The sequence below is a fragment of the Jaculus jaculus genome, chromosome 13, assembly GCF_020740685.1.
Source record: "Jaculus jaculus isolate mJacJac1 chromosome 13, mJacJac1.mat.Y.cur, whole genome shotgun sequence".
NCBI classification, from domain to species: domain Eukaryota; kingdom Metazoa; phylum Chordata; class Mammalia; order Rodentia; family Dipodidae; genus Jaculus; species Jaculus jaculus.
Window position 1 is genome coordinate 27,356,158 of NC_059114.1, and position 16,514 is coordinate 27,372,671.

The following is a 16,514-nucleotide window of genomic DNA, read 5'->3' on the forward strand; positions in this document are numbered from 1 at the left end:
ACATGCCAGAACTGTCCAACAGAACATTCTGCAATGGCAGAAATATCCTCTACTGCCCCATGGCCATTAGCCATATGTAGCTACTGAGTACCTAAAATTTTAGTGTAAGAAAAGAACCAAATTTCAAATTTTCTTCATTAATAACATCTATATAGCCTTATGTGTACAGTGACTACCACTAAACAATTCAGCTATATAATTATCATGATGTCTAAATTAAATTATTTTTATTTATTAGAAAGAGGAATAGGGAGAGAATGGACACACAAGGGGCTGAAGCCACTGCAAACACAGTCCAGATGCATGCACCACCATGTTCAACTGGCTTATGTGAGTTCTGGGGACTCAAAACCTGGGTCCTTAGGCTTCGCACGCAAGCGTCTTCACTGCTGAAACCTCTCTCCAGCCCTAATTATCATATTCTAAAAGTAGAATTTGTCAGGCATGGTTGCAAGCCTTTAATTCCAGCACTTGGGAGGCAGAAGTAGAAGGATTGCTGTGAGATCCAGGTTAGCCTGGGCTAGAATGAGACTCTGGAAAAACACAAACAAAAGAAAAGTAGAAATTTGAGCCAGGTATGATGGTGCACACCTTTAATACCAACATTTAGGAGGCAGAGGTAGGAGGATCACTGTGAGGTTGAGGCCACCCTGAGACTACAGAGTGAGTTCCAGGTTAGCCTGGGCCAGAGTGAGATACTACTACCTTTAAAAAAAAAAAAAGGTAGAAGTTTGTGCTCATAGATGTTACTCAGACACTGGCACTAAGAAAGCTAACATATGAAGACTGCCACAAGTGTGAGGGTCAGCCTGGGCAAAGTGAGACCTTGCCTTAAATAAAGATAGAAATTTCTGACACTGACATTTAAATATTCTTTATATATTTGAGAGACAGAGAAAAAGAGACAGACAGAAAAAGTATGGGCACACCAGGGCCTTCTGCAAACAAACTTCAGACACATGAGCCACTTTGGGCTTTATTTACATGGGCACTGTAAACGAACCCAGGGTGGGTTAAAGCAAGAGCCTTTAACCACTGAGCCATCTCTCCAGACTGACACTGACATTTTTTTTAAATTTTTATTTATTTGAAAGTAAATAGGCAGAGAGAGAGAGAGAGAGAGAGAGAGAGAGAGAGAGAGAGAGAGAGAGAGAGGGAGGGAGGGAGGGAGGGAGAGGGAGGGAGAGAATGGGTTCGCCAGGGCCTCCAGCCACTGCAAACGAACTCCAGATGCGTGCACCTCCTTGCTGACACTGACATTTAAATAAGGGGGAAAAAAAAAGTCACACTCACCACTGTGATCACCAAAAAAGCACAGTAATAAAAGAACAGGAAGCACGCACAGGAGCTGAGACAACTGGCCTTTAAGAACTATGGTTTCTCATCTAGTTTTTCAGTAAGTTTAGAACTTTATTCTCCCATTGCCACTGTCTACAACTTGATTAAGGTGAAGTTGTGGTTCAGGAGGCAAAGTAAAAGGAGAAAAAGGCTAAAAAAAAAGGGGGGGGGGAATCAGGCATGGTGACCCACTCATTTAATCCCAGCACTCAGGATGCAGAGGTAGGAGGATCACTGTGAGTTCACAGCCAGCCTGAAACTCCATAGTGAATTCCAGGCCAGCCTGGGCTACAGTGAGACCCTATCTCAACAAACCAGAAAGGAAAAAATATATACACATGTGTACATTGCATATACAGAGAGAGGGAGAACAGTTTGCTAAGGAGGGATACAACTAGAAAAGTTCAATTAGATGGCACTCAGTCTTGCCAAGAGGGGGTGCTGAAGTCCAAAAGAGCTGGAAGGCTGCTGCCTACCTCACCATGAAGCCTTACTGTGCTGGATGTGTGATTGGGAAGGTCTCTGGTGTTTAGCGAAGCTGAGCAGTCAATAGTGTTCCAAAGAAGTGCTTTGCCAGAGGCACAAAACAGACTTGAAAAGAACAAAAATAGTACCTACCGTTATCACTAGTTTGGTTCTATCTGATTCTCCTGGAGTCATTTATCAGTCAGTAAATAATACTCAATGTACATCAACATTATGAAGAATACCTGCAAGATTTCTTCCTTCCTGGAGACTGTTCTTTGTTAAACAGTAAAGGGAAGGAAACACAGATTCAGATTCCCAACAGTACTTACCAAAATCTGGAGTTCTTTTTCCAAAGTCTCTTTCACTCGACTGACTTCACTGAAATTGTCCTGAAGGTTAGTAAGCTTTAGCTCTTTCTCCTGCAGCTCTTGGGTAATGCTACTAGCCTAACACACACAGGAGCATGATATTAAAAAAAAAATGAGCAGAAAAGAAACAAACAAAAAAAAATGATAAGGAAAAAGTAAATCAAATGTAAATGAAATTATGAGAACAAAAACAAACTGAAAGAAGTGATTCTTTTTTTTTGTTTAATTCTAAGGAGCCAATGGCTTTTTAAATATTCAAATCTAGGTATAGTTATCTAATAGGCTATTTTAAAAAATATTTTATTAATCAATGAATTTATTTGACAGAGTAAGAGGGAGACAGACAGAGAGAGAGAGAGAGAGAGAGACAATGGGTGCACCAGGGCCTCCAGTCACTGCAAAAGAACTCTAGATGCGTGCATCCCCTTGTACATCTGGCTAACGTGGGTCTTGGGGAAATCAAACCTGTGTCCTTTGGCTTTACAGGCAAATGCCTTAACCACTAAACCATCCCTCCAGCCCTAATAGGCTATTTTTAAAAAGTCAAAACATGATATTTATTTATACCTGAATTTGGCATACCAGCATGATCTAAAGCAGAAAGTGCCAGTATTTGGGAGGCTGAGGCAGGGCTACAAAGTGGGTTCCAGGCCAGTCTGTTGCTACACAAAACACACACAGGGGTATAGTCAAATATGGTGGTGCATGGTGCGTGCCTATAACCCTGGTAACAAGAGGATTTTGAATTCAAAGCTAGGCTGGGTTACAAAGAAAGACACTATTAATCTCCCCTCCACCAACTTCACAAAAGTAGGGGAGAAATGGTATTTTTGTTGTAGCATGGAAGAAACTCCAATGAAATCTATGTGACAATGCATGGATTAGGTTCGTGACCTTACATTTGTTGTGAATATACTTATCATAGCATGATAAATTACAGTAGTCAAGAAGCCCTCAGAGTTCATGGTCCACTTGTATACATAATCCTTATATAAACAAGAGAGTAGTGTGGGTAGGACAAGATGACCTTGTAACTTTATTTTTTTTCTTTGATAGGGGCAGGCCTAGAACTGAACTGTCAACCCTCCTTAATTTATTGCCCTTGCCAGGTAAGTATACTATTTGATTTTGTTAAATTAGGAATTTGAAGGATGAAAGACCTCAATTCAAAAGTAACATACAATCAAAACAAGAACAACCAATTGGGGCTAGGGAGATGGTTCAGTGGCTAAAGGTGCTTGCTTATGCCAGATGCACAAAATGGGTCTAAAGTAAATTTGCTATGCTTGCAAAATGCTCTGGCACACCCATTCATACTCTCTTTCATTCTCTAGCAAATAAATATATTTTTCAAACAGTATGAAAAAATGGAAAAGGGAAAAAAAAGATGAAGATGCCAATACAAACCTTGCTGCTTTCAGCATTCTTTTCATTCTCTAAATTTCTTATCTGTTTCTCAGCTGCCTCAAGCTGCTGTCTAAGTGTCTCGATTTCCGATTTACCTTCGGAATTGGCTTTCCGAAGTGCATCAAGATCCAAGAGCTTTTCTTCAGCAGCCTTGAGCTGTGATGTAAAATTACCAATGACCTTATTTTGCTCACTGCACTTGGATTGCAGAACCTCTAGCTCCTTTACCTTTATTTCAGCCTCCTGCAATTTGTTTAATGTGTCTTCTATCTCTACAAGATGCTGATTTTCTGCTTTGTCCAGTCTCAATTTGATGGCCTCCAGGCTGTCCTCCTTTTCTTTAATGATTTTCATTAGGTTATCCTTTAAGGCTTCAATCTCCTTAGCATGAGCAGACCGCTCAGAGTCCTGTTTATTCTGTAAATTTTCTATTTCATGCTGGTAATCTAGTCTTAATTTCTCTATTTGTGTCTTTAGCTCAGCAAATTCTGCTGAATCTGTTCCAATCCCTTTGCTAAAGGACACCTTCAGCTCCTCCATTGCCTGCTGGTGGGATGCAATGGCTGTCTCCAGTTTGGACTTCCACAGAACTATCACATCTGAATTCTCCTTGTTGGCATGGTTAAGCTTGCTTCTCAAGGACTCATTCTCTTTGGAAAGCTTCTCAGTGGCTGTGTGCAGGGCCTTGATCTCCTTAAGAAATGTCTCTTCCCGAGCTCCAAACTGTTCCTTTAGAGAAGTTATTTCTCTCTGGTAGTCAGTATGGCTGGCTTCTAACTTTTCTTGCAGAGAACTTATTTCTTGCAGAAGGGAAAGTGACATATCCACATCCCCAGCAGGTTTACTAGACTCTAGCCTTCTTCGGAGTTCAGCTACTTCCTGTACTCTCAATGCTAGATCTTTTTCTAGTTCCATTATCCGGGACTTTTCTGATACTGTAGCCACCTATTAATAGCAGTCCAAAGAAAAAGACATCATTGAAATGGCCAACCATTGATTTTCTCTAACGCTAAAGATATTTACAGCCCACCTTATCTCCAGTAGCAATCAAGCTGTTACAAATGCATACAGATTAATTTCTTCTCACTGTAATGGATTCAGCCCAATTCTGGAAGCTCCAATTAAAAACTATAAACTTTAGTAAACTTCCATCATTTTGAAATCCAAAATAGATATTGAACTTAACTCACTCCAAGATTGTTTTTCCCCTCTAAAAACATTTAGGTAAGTAACCCATTTAAGTTAACAAAAACGGTAGCTTTCAAAGTACTCAGATATATCTGCCTCCTAGGAAAAAGAATCTTTCTTCTTTGGCCAGTTTCTGTACCCATCCCCCTTCACCTAGGCCATGTAACTGCTGCCACAGATGGCTACGCCCTAAAGTGTGGCTTGCCTGAAATAAGATGTGCTATGAGACAGAGATCAGGATTGGAAGAGTTAGAGGAAAATGAATATAAAATACCTTAATAACTTTTATATTCATCAAATGGTGAAGTGAGAATAGTTTAGAATGCTTGTTTAAAGATACTATTAAAATTAATTTTAGCTGAAACTTACTACAAAGTTAATATAAGTACCAGAAGATTATAAGTTATGGTGACTTATACTATAATTCTGTTGGATAGCATGGTATGAAATATCTAAAATTATCTATCCAATGTATCAATGAATAAAGTATCACCTATAGAATAAAAAACCTCAACTGGATTTTTTAAGTGGCCCAAAATAAAAGATATTACTTACCTGTAATTACACACTAGACTCTTACTTAGGGATGCTTTTTTCCTGGATTGTGTAATTCTATTGACATGTTAATGTATGTTTTGTTTCCCTAACCCAGTGGCTCTCAGTATTAGCATATACATGAATCACCTAGAGTGTATGTCTAAAAAGTTCTCACATATTCTCACACACTTGAATTCTGTTTGAAGTTTTAAGACTATATATAAAGCCAGGAAAAATACTATCTCAACTTGTATATGTCCCTTTAGTCTTAGGGGAGAATTTTTTTTTTTTTTTCCAGTTTTTTGAGCTAGGGTCTTGTTCTAGTCCAGGCTGACCTGGAATTCAGTGTGTAGTCTCAGGATGGCCTCACAGTGATCCTCCTACCTCTGCCTCCCCAGTGTTGGGATTGAAGGTGTGTACAACCACACCAGGTAGAAAAACTTTCTCTATTTCTGCCTTTTAGGATATCAGTTTAGTTCACAGAATATGTGGGGAAATGTACCTTAAAAATGATATGACTAGGGCTGGAGAGATGGCTTAGCAGATAAGGCATTTGTTCATAAAGCCAAAGGACCCAGGTTCAATTCCCCAGGAACCACATAAGCAGATGCACAAGGTAGCGCATGTATCTGTAGCTCTTTTGCAGTGGCTAGAGGCCCTGGAGTGCCATTCTTTCTCTTTCTCTCTCTTTCTTCCTCCCTTTCTCAAATAAATAAATAAATAATAAAATATTTTTTAAATGATATGACTAACCTGAGAATTGAAGGGATCACAAGCAACAGAAATACCTGTGGTCCCAGATTTCATGAATCACAACTCTTTCAAATTTAAGACTCCTCTCCCACCTACTGCCTTCACTGGGACAGAAAACAAAGGACAAGTGTCTTCTTTCCTCTGCTGTCTATTCAGTTCTGATATTGATAAAAATACCAGAAGAAAGGAGGAAAAGACAGTCTGTCAGTGTCTGAAACTGAACTCCTAGAATATTGTAGAACTGTCTAAAATGGCTATGCTTCACAGCTATTATACATGCATCAGATTAGACTTCAGTGAATGTATATACTATTTTCTAGGGAGGGGCGAATCCAAGAATTTGTTACTTAAGTACCACTGCTATAAGTTCTATAGCATAAATAAGTCTAATGCAATAATACAGTAGTTCTTTGTCACAATGAGTCAAATTGAGAGAATGCCAAGTAACAGTAAGTGAAATAATCATAACATGATTATTCTTTTTTGTTGTTTTTTGTTGGTTTGTTTTTCAAGGGAGGGTCTCACTGTAGCACAGCCTGACCTGGAATTTACTCTGTAGTCTCAGGGTGGCCTCAAACTCACAGCAATCCTCCTACCTCTGCCTCCCAAGTGCTAGGATTAAAGGTGTGCGCCACCTTGCCCGGCTAACATGATTATTCTTTATTTGACATTCTCGCAGTTCTGTGACACTTCCACATTTAATTTCCAGAGTTTACCCTCAGATGAAACTCTCTCACTAGCTTGAGGAATTGTTTCTTATCCTTGCTCATGTTTCTATAGCACTGTGTATAAACTGGATATATTGGCTAAAAGGAACTCTAAAGTGCTTCCTGAAAAGGAATGTGGATGATATAAAACTTAAATGGTCACTTATTAGTTTCCCACTTGGCAAACCACGAGTGAAAATCAATAATAGAAGATATCATTCATTATAAAAAGCTGTACGCTTTCATTGGAAATACTTGGGTAAACCATGTTGTAAATGGCTGCCTTCTTATCCAGAGCAAAGACGGAATGCACTGAACTTGTTTCCTGACAAAACTAACATACTGGAGAGGAGTTTAGAAGTAAAAGAACATTTATTTCCTTAACTTCAACACTAGTGACACCACAGTACCTCAAATCTCAGCAGTCCTTGTATTTCCGAGATCAAATCTTTGGCTTTAGGTTACCAATAAACAGTACTATATTACCACTTTTCTTCTGTTTGTTTTTTGAGGTAGGGTCTCACTCTAGCTAAGGCTGACCTGGAATTCACTATGTAGTCTCAGCGTAGTCTTTAACTCACAGCAATCCTCCTACCTTTGTCTCCCAAATTCTGGGATTAAAGACATGAGCCACCACACCTGGCATGGTTTTTTGATTTTTTAAAAAATAATGTTCTTTTTATTATTTTTATTTATCTGAGAGAGTCAGAGAAAATAGGTGCATTTGGGCCTCCACCCACTGCAAATGAACTCCAGATGCATGCACCACCTTGGGCATCTGGCTTACATGGATCCTGGGGAATTGAACCTGGGTCCTTTGTCTTTGCAGGTAAGCACCTTAACCACTAAGCCATCCCTCTAACCCAGTTTTTCGATTTCTTTAATATTTTTATTTAAGAGAGAGAATGTGCACAAGTGGGCCTCTAGCCACTGCAAATGAACTCTAGATGCATGTATCACCTTGTGCATCTGGCTTACATGAGACCTGGAGAATTGAACCTGGGACCTTAGGCTTAGCAAGCAAGTGCCTTAACCACTAGGCCATCTCTCCAGGCTAGTTTTTCAATTTTTTTTTGAGGTAGGGTTTCACTCTAGCCCAGGCTGACCTAGAATCCACTATGTATTCTCAGGGTGGCCTCAAACTCATGGCAATCCTCCTACCTCTGCCTCCTGAGTGCCGGGATTAAAGGTGTAAACCACCATGCCCAGCAACATTTAAGTTTTGAGAACATTCTCTTTTTCATCTTCTTCTTGTTTTTACTTTGAGACAGGGTCTTTCTCTGTAGCCCAGTCTGGCTGGGAACTCACTAAATGTCCCAGGCTTGCCCTGAACCCAGTGTAATCCTACTGACTCAGCCTCCCAAATGCTGGGATTACAGGCATGAGCTACCATGCCCAGCTTTATTTCTTTTTTTAATTAAAAACTTGCAACTGGGCAGGAGAGATGGCCTAATGGTTAAGGCACTTGCCTTGCAAAACCTAAGGACCCATGTCCAACTCTCCAGATCACACGCAAGTGAAGCAACTGCAAGGTCGCATATGCCCACTAGGTGGCGCAAACGCTTGGAGTTTGATAGCAGTGGCTAAGGTCCTGGTGTGCCAATTCTCTCTCTCCCTCTGTGTTATGTGTGTGTGTTTTGCTTTTAAAAAAAAATAAGATCACTGAATTGTATAGATTTTTAGACCAATGAGTTCCCAACCAAGAGACATATTTGTATAAATACTAATGATTCCAAAGAAAAAAATCAGAATAATAAATTTGATCAAACACAAAGTATCTTTTTGAAACTTTAAGGTTAAGGCCAATCATACTCACACTTATTTTAAAAGTATATGTGAATACATATTTTATATGACAGTAACTGATTATTTCTTTTGGCACAAATTAATAGACTCCATCCTCCAGCTGTTAAGAACACAGACTCTGGAGTCAAATTGTCTAGATGCTAATATTAGTTTTAACTGGTTGACCCTGGGCAGATTATTTATTATCTCTGTGCTCAAGAAACTGGGGATAGTAAGAAGTTGTTCTGTTCCCAACATACCTGTCCTGACTGACAACTGAGATTTCAATCTCTAGGGCAACAGAAAGGAGGGAGATATACAGAGACCTCAGTCATTTAAAAAAAAAAAAAAGCTAGTTGGGGTCAAAATCCGGAACTTTCATTAAAAAGAGCTAGTGTTTCCATGTCTTGCCCCTAGCAGGCATGGGAGAAGGCAGGAACTAGCATGAATTATTTAGAAGACCTAGTAACTAGCAATATGAGAAACAAGCAAGAGGACAATTGACTGCTTGTGGAATTGGAGGAAAGTGTTTCAAAATATTAATACAAAGAATTTCAAATACACTTGTGGGTATCTGTGCAGTTTTTACACTTGATTTTGGTTGAGTCTTTACTTTTGACAAAAGATCTGATATGAAACACCTGTGACTTTGTGTCATTCTATGCTAATGGTTGCCTTAGCAGTATTGAGAACAAACTCAGGTTGAACCACTGGGTCAAGGCTCAGGCCAATGGCAGGTATGTCACCTGAGATGTGCACCATTCACACATGTGGGGCTGCTTCATTAAATAGTGAAAACCATTACCCTAGTGTCTTCTAACTCCCTCTGGAGTTTGTCAGCTTTGGTCTTTTCAAAGAGCAGGCTCTGTTCAAGCTCCTTAATGCGGGCATGCTCCAGTTTGGTCTGCGTCTGTTAGTAAAAAGGAAGAGGAAAAGAACACAACAGTGCCACATGACATGCCAGCACACGGAGAGAGAGCGACATGCAGGCTGAGCCACCAGTAACCTTCTGCCAAAGGAGGAACGAGAAGGGTAACAACAAAAGAGGATGGAGCTATGAGGAGAGGAGGAGGGGATGAGGACCAACACTATGAACACAGGAGTGAAAGTGGGCAGAGAAAGAAAAAAAAAGGAAAACGTATGAGATAAGATGAAGTTTCAGATGCATGCAGCCAAGAATATGTTATCTTGATAAGTGAAGTTTATTTACCAGCACACATTAGAACAGTTAATATTACTAAACTATCAGCTTCCCTCCAACCCACAATGGCTACTTGACATTAATGTATATGTAACTGACTCAGGGACTTCAAAGGGTTGATTGACCCTCAGAACAATTATCACCACCACCAATACATGGGGAAACAATGACAAATCTTCAAGCACTCATTAAGTCCTCAGAGTAGACCTTTGCCTCTGCTATATAATTTGAAATGAACAAGGGTGGAAAATTAACCTTAGTGAAGGGAATCCAGGCTGGGCATTGGCTCATGGGTGGCTCAAGCCTGTAATCCCAGCATGCATAAGGCTGAGGCAAGAGAACTGACCCAAGTTGGAGGCCAGCATGGGCTACAGAGTGAGGCCCTGTCTCAAAATATGAATCAATCAATAAATAAGAAGATAAATAAAGGGAGCTAGAAACCAGAACTGGAGAGCCCACAGCAGCAGCTTCTGCTAAAGTAGGGAAGACACTTCTGGTGAGGGTCTTTCAAGGAGAATGGGGAGAAGGCCCCGAAGCTCTACTTTCTTCCCAACAGAGATTTCCAAAACCTGCCTGTGGAAGAGAGGGCACAGTTCAGAATTACAAAGACCAGCCAGGCGTGGTGGCACACGCCTTGAATCCCAGCACTTGGGAGGCAGAGGTAGGAGGATTGTCTTGAGTTCTAGGCCACCCTGAGACCAGATAGTGAATTTCACAATAGCCTGGGCTAGAATAAGACCCTACCTCAAAAAACCAAAGGTGTGTGTGTGGGGGGGGGACAGAATTATAAAGACAGCATGATTACTCCCCATAACCTCCATCTCTGGAGAGGACAATTAAGGAGCTCACAGCGAGCTCAAACTGTAAGGGACTGATTTTCATCCCCATATTAAATCATTTTCACCAGCTCAGGAAAAAAAAAAAAAATTGGTGTCAATGCAAAGGCAGAAGTTTGCTAAAGGAACTAGTAAGAAGAGCCCAGAGTTGACCTCCAAACTTCACAGGTTCTGACTCACCTCATCACATCCTCCAGTTACTTAACAGGGACCCTAATAGACTCCAGTGTGGCAGAGTCCTGCTCCATTTGAAATATTCACATGTCAGTCCAAAAGTACTCATCCTCCACTACCTCTCCTGCTCAAGTGGCCACTGGAGCAACTGGTTGACCAAACCTATCAACAGAGCTGCTTTCAGTGGCTGCTAGTAAGATACCAGAATTAGCTGGTCATGCTAGCTCATACCTCTTATCCCAGAACTCAGGAGGCAGAGACAGGAGGACTGTCATGTGTTTGAGGCCAGTGAGTGCTACAGAATGAGTTTCAGATCAACTTGGGCTACAGTGAAACCTCATCTAAATTTATATATATATATATTTTTTTTTTTAAGTGGCATATTCTATCAGTCTTGATGTTATAGGCAATGAGAAAATGATAACAGAGATCCTCACAAAGTGGCACACATAGTAAGAGCTTGAGTAGAAGAAGGTGGGAGGCGAGAGGCAAAGCTATAAACATCTTTCCTGATACTGTGGTGAGTTCAATGCATTTAAGGGGTCACTTTATTTATGAACAGGTATAAACAAACCATCATGAGATATTTAAAAGGTGAATGGAAAACATGTTTAAAAGTCTACCTTCCACAAAAATAAGGAAATAATATTCAAAAGTGAATTGTCTAAATAGTCCCCTTGATCTGCATATGCTTCAGGTAGAAGTTGTTCAATATGTCTGCTTTAATAAGAAACTAACCCAGATCTACATCGCTGGGGTGACAGCTTCAGGAACTGAGGCCACAGACCCTTTCTTCTTTGGGCACTGAGTTAGATGGGCAAAAGGTCACTATTTGTAGAAAAAAACAAGCATCCAGCCAGGTGTGGGTAATCTCAGCATCTGGGGAACAGAGGCAAGACAACTTCAAGCCCAAGACAAGAGGATCACCATGGTTTAAGGCCATCTAGGGCTAGAGTGAGCTTCAGGACAGTCTGGGGCCACATAGCCTGTGCTACAGAGCAAGGTCCTTATGGATGGAGATTCACAAAAATGACCCTGGGCTTCACTGTAGACTTTCACCAGTCAGCAGTAAGAGAACCAATGAAATACCTCCATGCCACAACCTGGGGTAAAAGTATGACACTGAACAGGATAACCTTCCTTTTAAAATATTGCTTTCAGGCTGGAGAGATGGCTTAGCAGTTAAGGCACTGGCCTGCAAAGCTGAAGGACCCAGGTTCGATTTTCCCAGAACCCACTAAGCCAGATACTCAAGGTAGTGCATGCATCTGGAATTTGTTTGCAGTGGCTGGAGGCCCTGACATTCTCTCTGCCCTCCCCCCTTCTCTCTCTCAAATAAATGAATAAAAAAATTTTAAATTAAAAATATATATTGCTTTCTTAGAACAAGACATGATATCCCAAGAGGAAAGTCCTGGGGCAGGGCTTGGAAGGAAAGCAAAGGCCTTGCGAGAAGCGCACAGACAGGCAGGAGGGAGGTCCCATGCACACTGACACTGGAGGCAGCGGAGCCTGTTTGGGACAGAGAGAAGAGAGAGACCCAGATCACTGAAGGAGCTTCGCAAAAAGGAAACTTTCATCAAAAGTCCAAATTATGCTGTCTACTTCAGCTCCGGAGGTGGTAGGAAATAAAGAGTTCTTTGTTTTCATTTTATTCTCTTGTGCCAGTGAATCAAAACAAGAAGTTTTCACATTCTTTTCAGGCAGCATCACAACTGGCAAGGTTACCAAGAAACAGTGCTCTCAAGGCTGCTCTGGGAAGGTATGTATTGGGTATTCAATCTCAGCCAGAAAGCATGCCTAGTAGCACTGCTATTAGAAAAAGCTCCCTTCAACAGCAAATGTAAAACATTCGGCATATTCAGCAAAGAATACTGGCCTCTACTTTCAGATACTAGGGAAAATACTATAGCAACGAATCCAGGTTTGGCGTTCTTGCCAGGTGCTGGCAGGCACTGGACAGCAGTCGGAGTGCAAAGTCAACCCGTGCTGGCCCTCGAGGGGAGGGCAGCTGAGTCAACCTGGGAAGCTTCCCCAGCATCTCTACAACTCCCTCTAGGCCTTATGCTTCCATCAGCTGTCATTCCTTTTAGAATCTACTCAATCCAGAAGTTATTATAAATTAGGTAACAAAGGCCAGGCCCCTGTACATTTTTTTTTCCTTTTGGCAAAAATTGTTCAGAAAGCAAATATTTGCTCATCATTAAACAAATTTACATAGCTTGATTATTATATACAATTCCTCCAGGATACATATGCAATTGTTTTAAAAGCCACATGCACAGAAATATTAAGGAGACTGTCCCAAGGTCAGATTATAGAGTTAGTATTTGAGTGTTATCAATAAGCATTTTAATCTGGAATCAATATCTGTTAAGGAAAATGTCCACACAGTTAAGTGCCCTCTTACATTCTCAGGATCTTCAGAAATCTGGCTCTTTTGCTATCAGTAAAAAAAAATTAAAAAACAGTAAACAACTACAAAAGAGATTCAACTAAAGTTTCAATATGTGTTAGGGTTTCAATACAACTTTATTTGATTAATTTCAAGTAAGTTTATCAGAAAGACTATACTAGCCTAGTGCTGATATAAATATTTTAACTCGACCTTCTCCCAAACACCAAAGGCTACAATTCATATGAATGAGATGATGGAATTTCTAATGAGATCTTGGGGTGTTTTAAAATGGATGAGAACAACACAAAAGTCAACTAAAAGATGTGACTACATAATGAGGTGAATGAAGAAGATGTTCATTAAATGATTAATAAACCATTAAGTTCTGGACCTTATAAAACTAGAGCTCAGAAAATGTATCCTTTACTCTTTATTGACTGTAAAGATGTAGTTCTTTCCAAAGAAAGCAGAGTTTCTGTTCAAAAGGACCCCTGCAATTTAAGCACAGTGTAGGTAATTAACAGATTCTAAAACTGTTGTGGTGGCAAAAGTGTACCTATTGCTGAGTGTGGTGGTGCATGTCTATATCCCAGCACTCAGGAGGCACAGGCAGGAAGATTGCCATAAATTTGAGGCCAGCCTGATATGGATAAGTTCAGGGCCAACCAGGACAACATAGCAAAACCCTGTCTCCATAAACTTTTTTTTTTTTTTAATTTTAAAAACTTCTAAGAACTATACCAACAAATGAGATTTTTACTAAAAGAATATTACAGAATCATCAAGATTTGAAAAAATAATTTGTTTGTCATATATTTGGCAATGGTTTGAAAAACATCAAAATCATTTAATCCTGGTATCTAATGTAAAATGGATAGAAACTATTGTGAAGATAAGAGCCCTCATATAAGCGGAAGACCTGTGAAGTTTAGATGTGCCATGGATGTGACACAAGCTGCTTCTACTTTTGCTCCAGTAAGTAAGTACATTGTTTATCGAGCTTTGCTTTGTTATTTTGTTGAGCTGAGGCGACTGAATCATGGGCTTTAACCACTGATTTATACCCTAGCCACTCTTTAATGTTTTGTTTTTGAAAAAAATGGATCACATCTCTTTTGGGTTTTGTTTGATTTTTTTCAGTTGTTTGTTTTGTTTTCAAGGTAAGGTCTCCAGCTAAACCTAGGCTGACCTGGAATTCACTATGTAGTCTCAGGCTGGTCTTGAACTCACAAGGAGCCTCCTACCTCGGCCTCCCAAGTGCTGGGATTAAAGGCATGTGTCACCATGTCCGGCTATTATTTATTTATTTATTTTTTTAACACTATGCCTCCTCCTCATGGATGGCTGTTGTTTTTGAGATAGGGTCTCTGTAGTCCAAGCTGTCCTGGAACTCACTCTGTAGCCCAGGCTGGCCTTGAACTCATGACAACCATTCTGCCTCAACTTGGGAGAAGTACTGGGATTACAGGCATGAGTCACTACAGCTGGCTTCTGGTAACTGAACTGTTTTGAAAACATTGTTTTAAAAGCAGCTATTTGGGTTGGGGATATAGCTCAGTGGTACAGGCTTAAAATGAACAAAACTATGCCTTCAATCCCTGGTTTAAAAATATAAAATCATAAACTATTAGAACATATAAGTTATTTTTTATAGTTATAAGGGATTTCCATTAAACAAGAAAGCTAAGACATAGCAAAAATGTGTGTTGTGGACTATTATGATAAAATTAAAAATGATCTTTTTAAATGCTACTTTTTGATTTCAGAGGAACAGTCTTATGCCTTGAAGACCCACTGCCAGATTTATGACTTGGTTAAATTCAATCCATGACTTTCAATCAATTTGGAAACAAAAGAAGGGTTGTAAGCATTTCGATCTTCCACAGGAATTAGGACACCACCATCACAGGCTCAAGGACCAGCACCAGCACCTCAGCCACAAAGCCTCAGCCACAGCCCTAGTGGGCCAGAGGGCAATTCTCCTGACTGACTGCTCTGACCATGATCAGCTGGCATGAATGTCACCTACATTTCTCAATACTAGCATCCATAAAACTTTATTTAGGGATGGAAGGGTTTACCTCAAGATCACCTTTGGTAATTGATTCTTCTTCCACTCGGAACTGAAGGTCCTCAACCTTCCTGTGGAGTAAAATCAAGACAAAACACTGAGGAAAGCAACAAAGCAGCATGGCTGCCTCCCCTGTAGCCAGGCAAAATCTACAATCCGCACCCTGGTAAATTAAGCAAATGATGGTTAAAGAAACAACTGTAGGGCTAGACAGATCACTTAGTGGTTAAGGCACTTGTGAAGCCTAAGGACCCATGTTCAACTCTCCAGGTCCCATATAAGCCAGACACAAGGTGATGCAAGTGTGCAAGGCTGCACATGTGCACTAGGTGGCTAGAGGCTCTGGCGTGCCAATTCTCTCTCACATATATACTCTCGCTCCCACTCTAGCTCTCTCACATTAGAAAAAAAAAAAAAGCTGGTCTGTTGGGCTTACCATCCTGGCTTACCAACACATAGTGAATTCCAGATCAGCCTGGGCTAGAGTGAGACCCTACCTTGAACCCCCCCCCCCAACAAAAAAAAACCACCTTTACAAACACTGGGGAAGCAGGGTAGGAGGATCACTGTGAGTTTGAGGCCAGTCTGGTCAGCCAGGGTGAAAATGAAACCCTACTGGGGGAGGGGGGGACCATGCATGGTGGTACACGTCTTTAATCCCAGCACTTGGGAGGCAGAGGTAGGAGGACTGCTGTGAGTATAAGGCCATCCAGAGACTACACAGTGAATTCCAGGTCAGCCTGGGATAGAGTGAAACCCTACCTCAAAAAAATGAAGGAAGGAAGGAAGGAAGGGAAGAGGGGAGGAAAGAAAGGGAAGGAAAGGGGACACCTTTACAGGGTTAGAAAGTTGGCTCAAGGGCTGGAGAGATGGCTTAGTGGTTAAGCGCTTGCCTGTGAAGCCTAAGGACCCCGGTTCAAGGCTCGATTCCCCAGGACCCACGTTAGCCAGATGCACAGGGGGCGCATGAGTCTGGAGTTCGTTTGCAGTGGCTGGAGGCCCTGGCGCGCCCATTCTCTCTCTCTCTCTCTCTGCCTCTTTCTCTCTCTGTTGCTCTCAACTAACTAAATTTAAAAAAAGAAAAGAAAAGAAAGTTGGCTCAGCAGTTAAAAGTACTTGCCTGCAAAGGAAGGCCTGGTATTGATTCCCAAGAACCCATGTAAAACCAGATGCACAAAATGACACATACATCTGTAGTTCATCTAGAGTGGCAGGAGGCCCTGGCATGTCCATTCTCTCTCAAACAGATAAATAAAAATAACTTACAAGGGATGAAGAGATAG

The 16,514-nt window shown here is 40.8% G+C and overlaps 1 protein-coding gene across 16 annotated transcripts in view; it reads right to left on the bottom strand.

Moving 5' to 3' along the window:
* Clip1 (CAP-Gly domain containing linker protein 1) overlaps positions 1–16,514 on the bottom strand; it is a 149,965-nt gene that overhangs the window by 58,302 nt on the left and 75,149 nt on the right. For 4 of the 16 annotated variants that reach the window (XM_045132037.1, XM_045132036.1, XM_045132035.1 and 1 more), the window contains exons 8-12: positions 15,242–15,302; positions 13,173–13,205; positions 9,357–9,461; positions 3,582–4,526; positions 2,136–2,252 (exon numbers count right to left, since the gene is read on the bottom strand). In XM_045132037.1, the coding sequence (XP_044987972.1) occupies positions 2,136–2,252; positions 3,582–4,526; positions 9,357–9,461; positions 13,173–13,205; positions 15,242–15,302 (1,261 nt within the window). The remainder of the gene's footprint in view (positions 1–2,135; positions 2,253–3,581; positions 4,527–9,356; positions 9,462–13,172; positions 13,206–15,241; positions 15,303–16,514) is intronic. The other 12 variants (XM_045132042.1, XM_045132041.1, XM_045132050.1 and 9 more) reach the window with 8 other exon arrangements.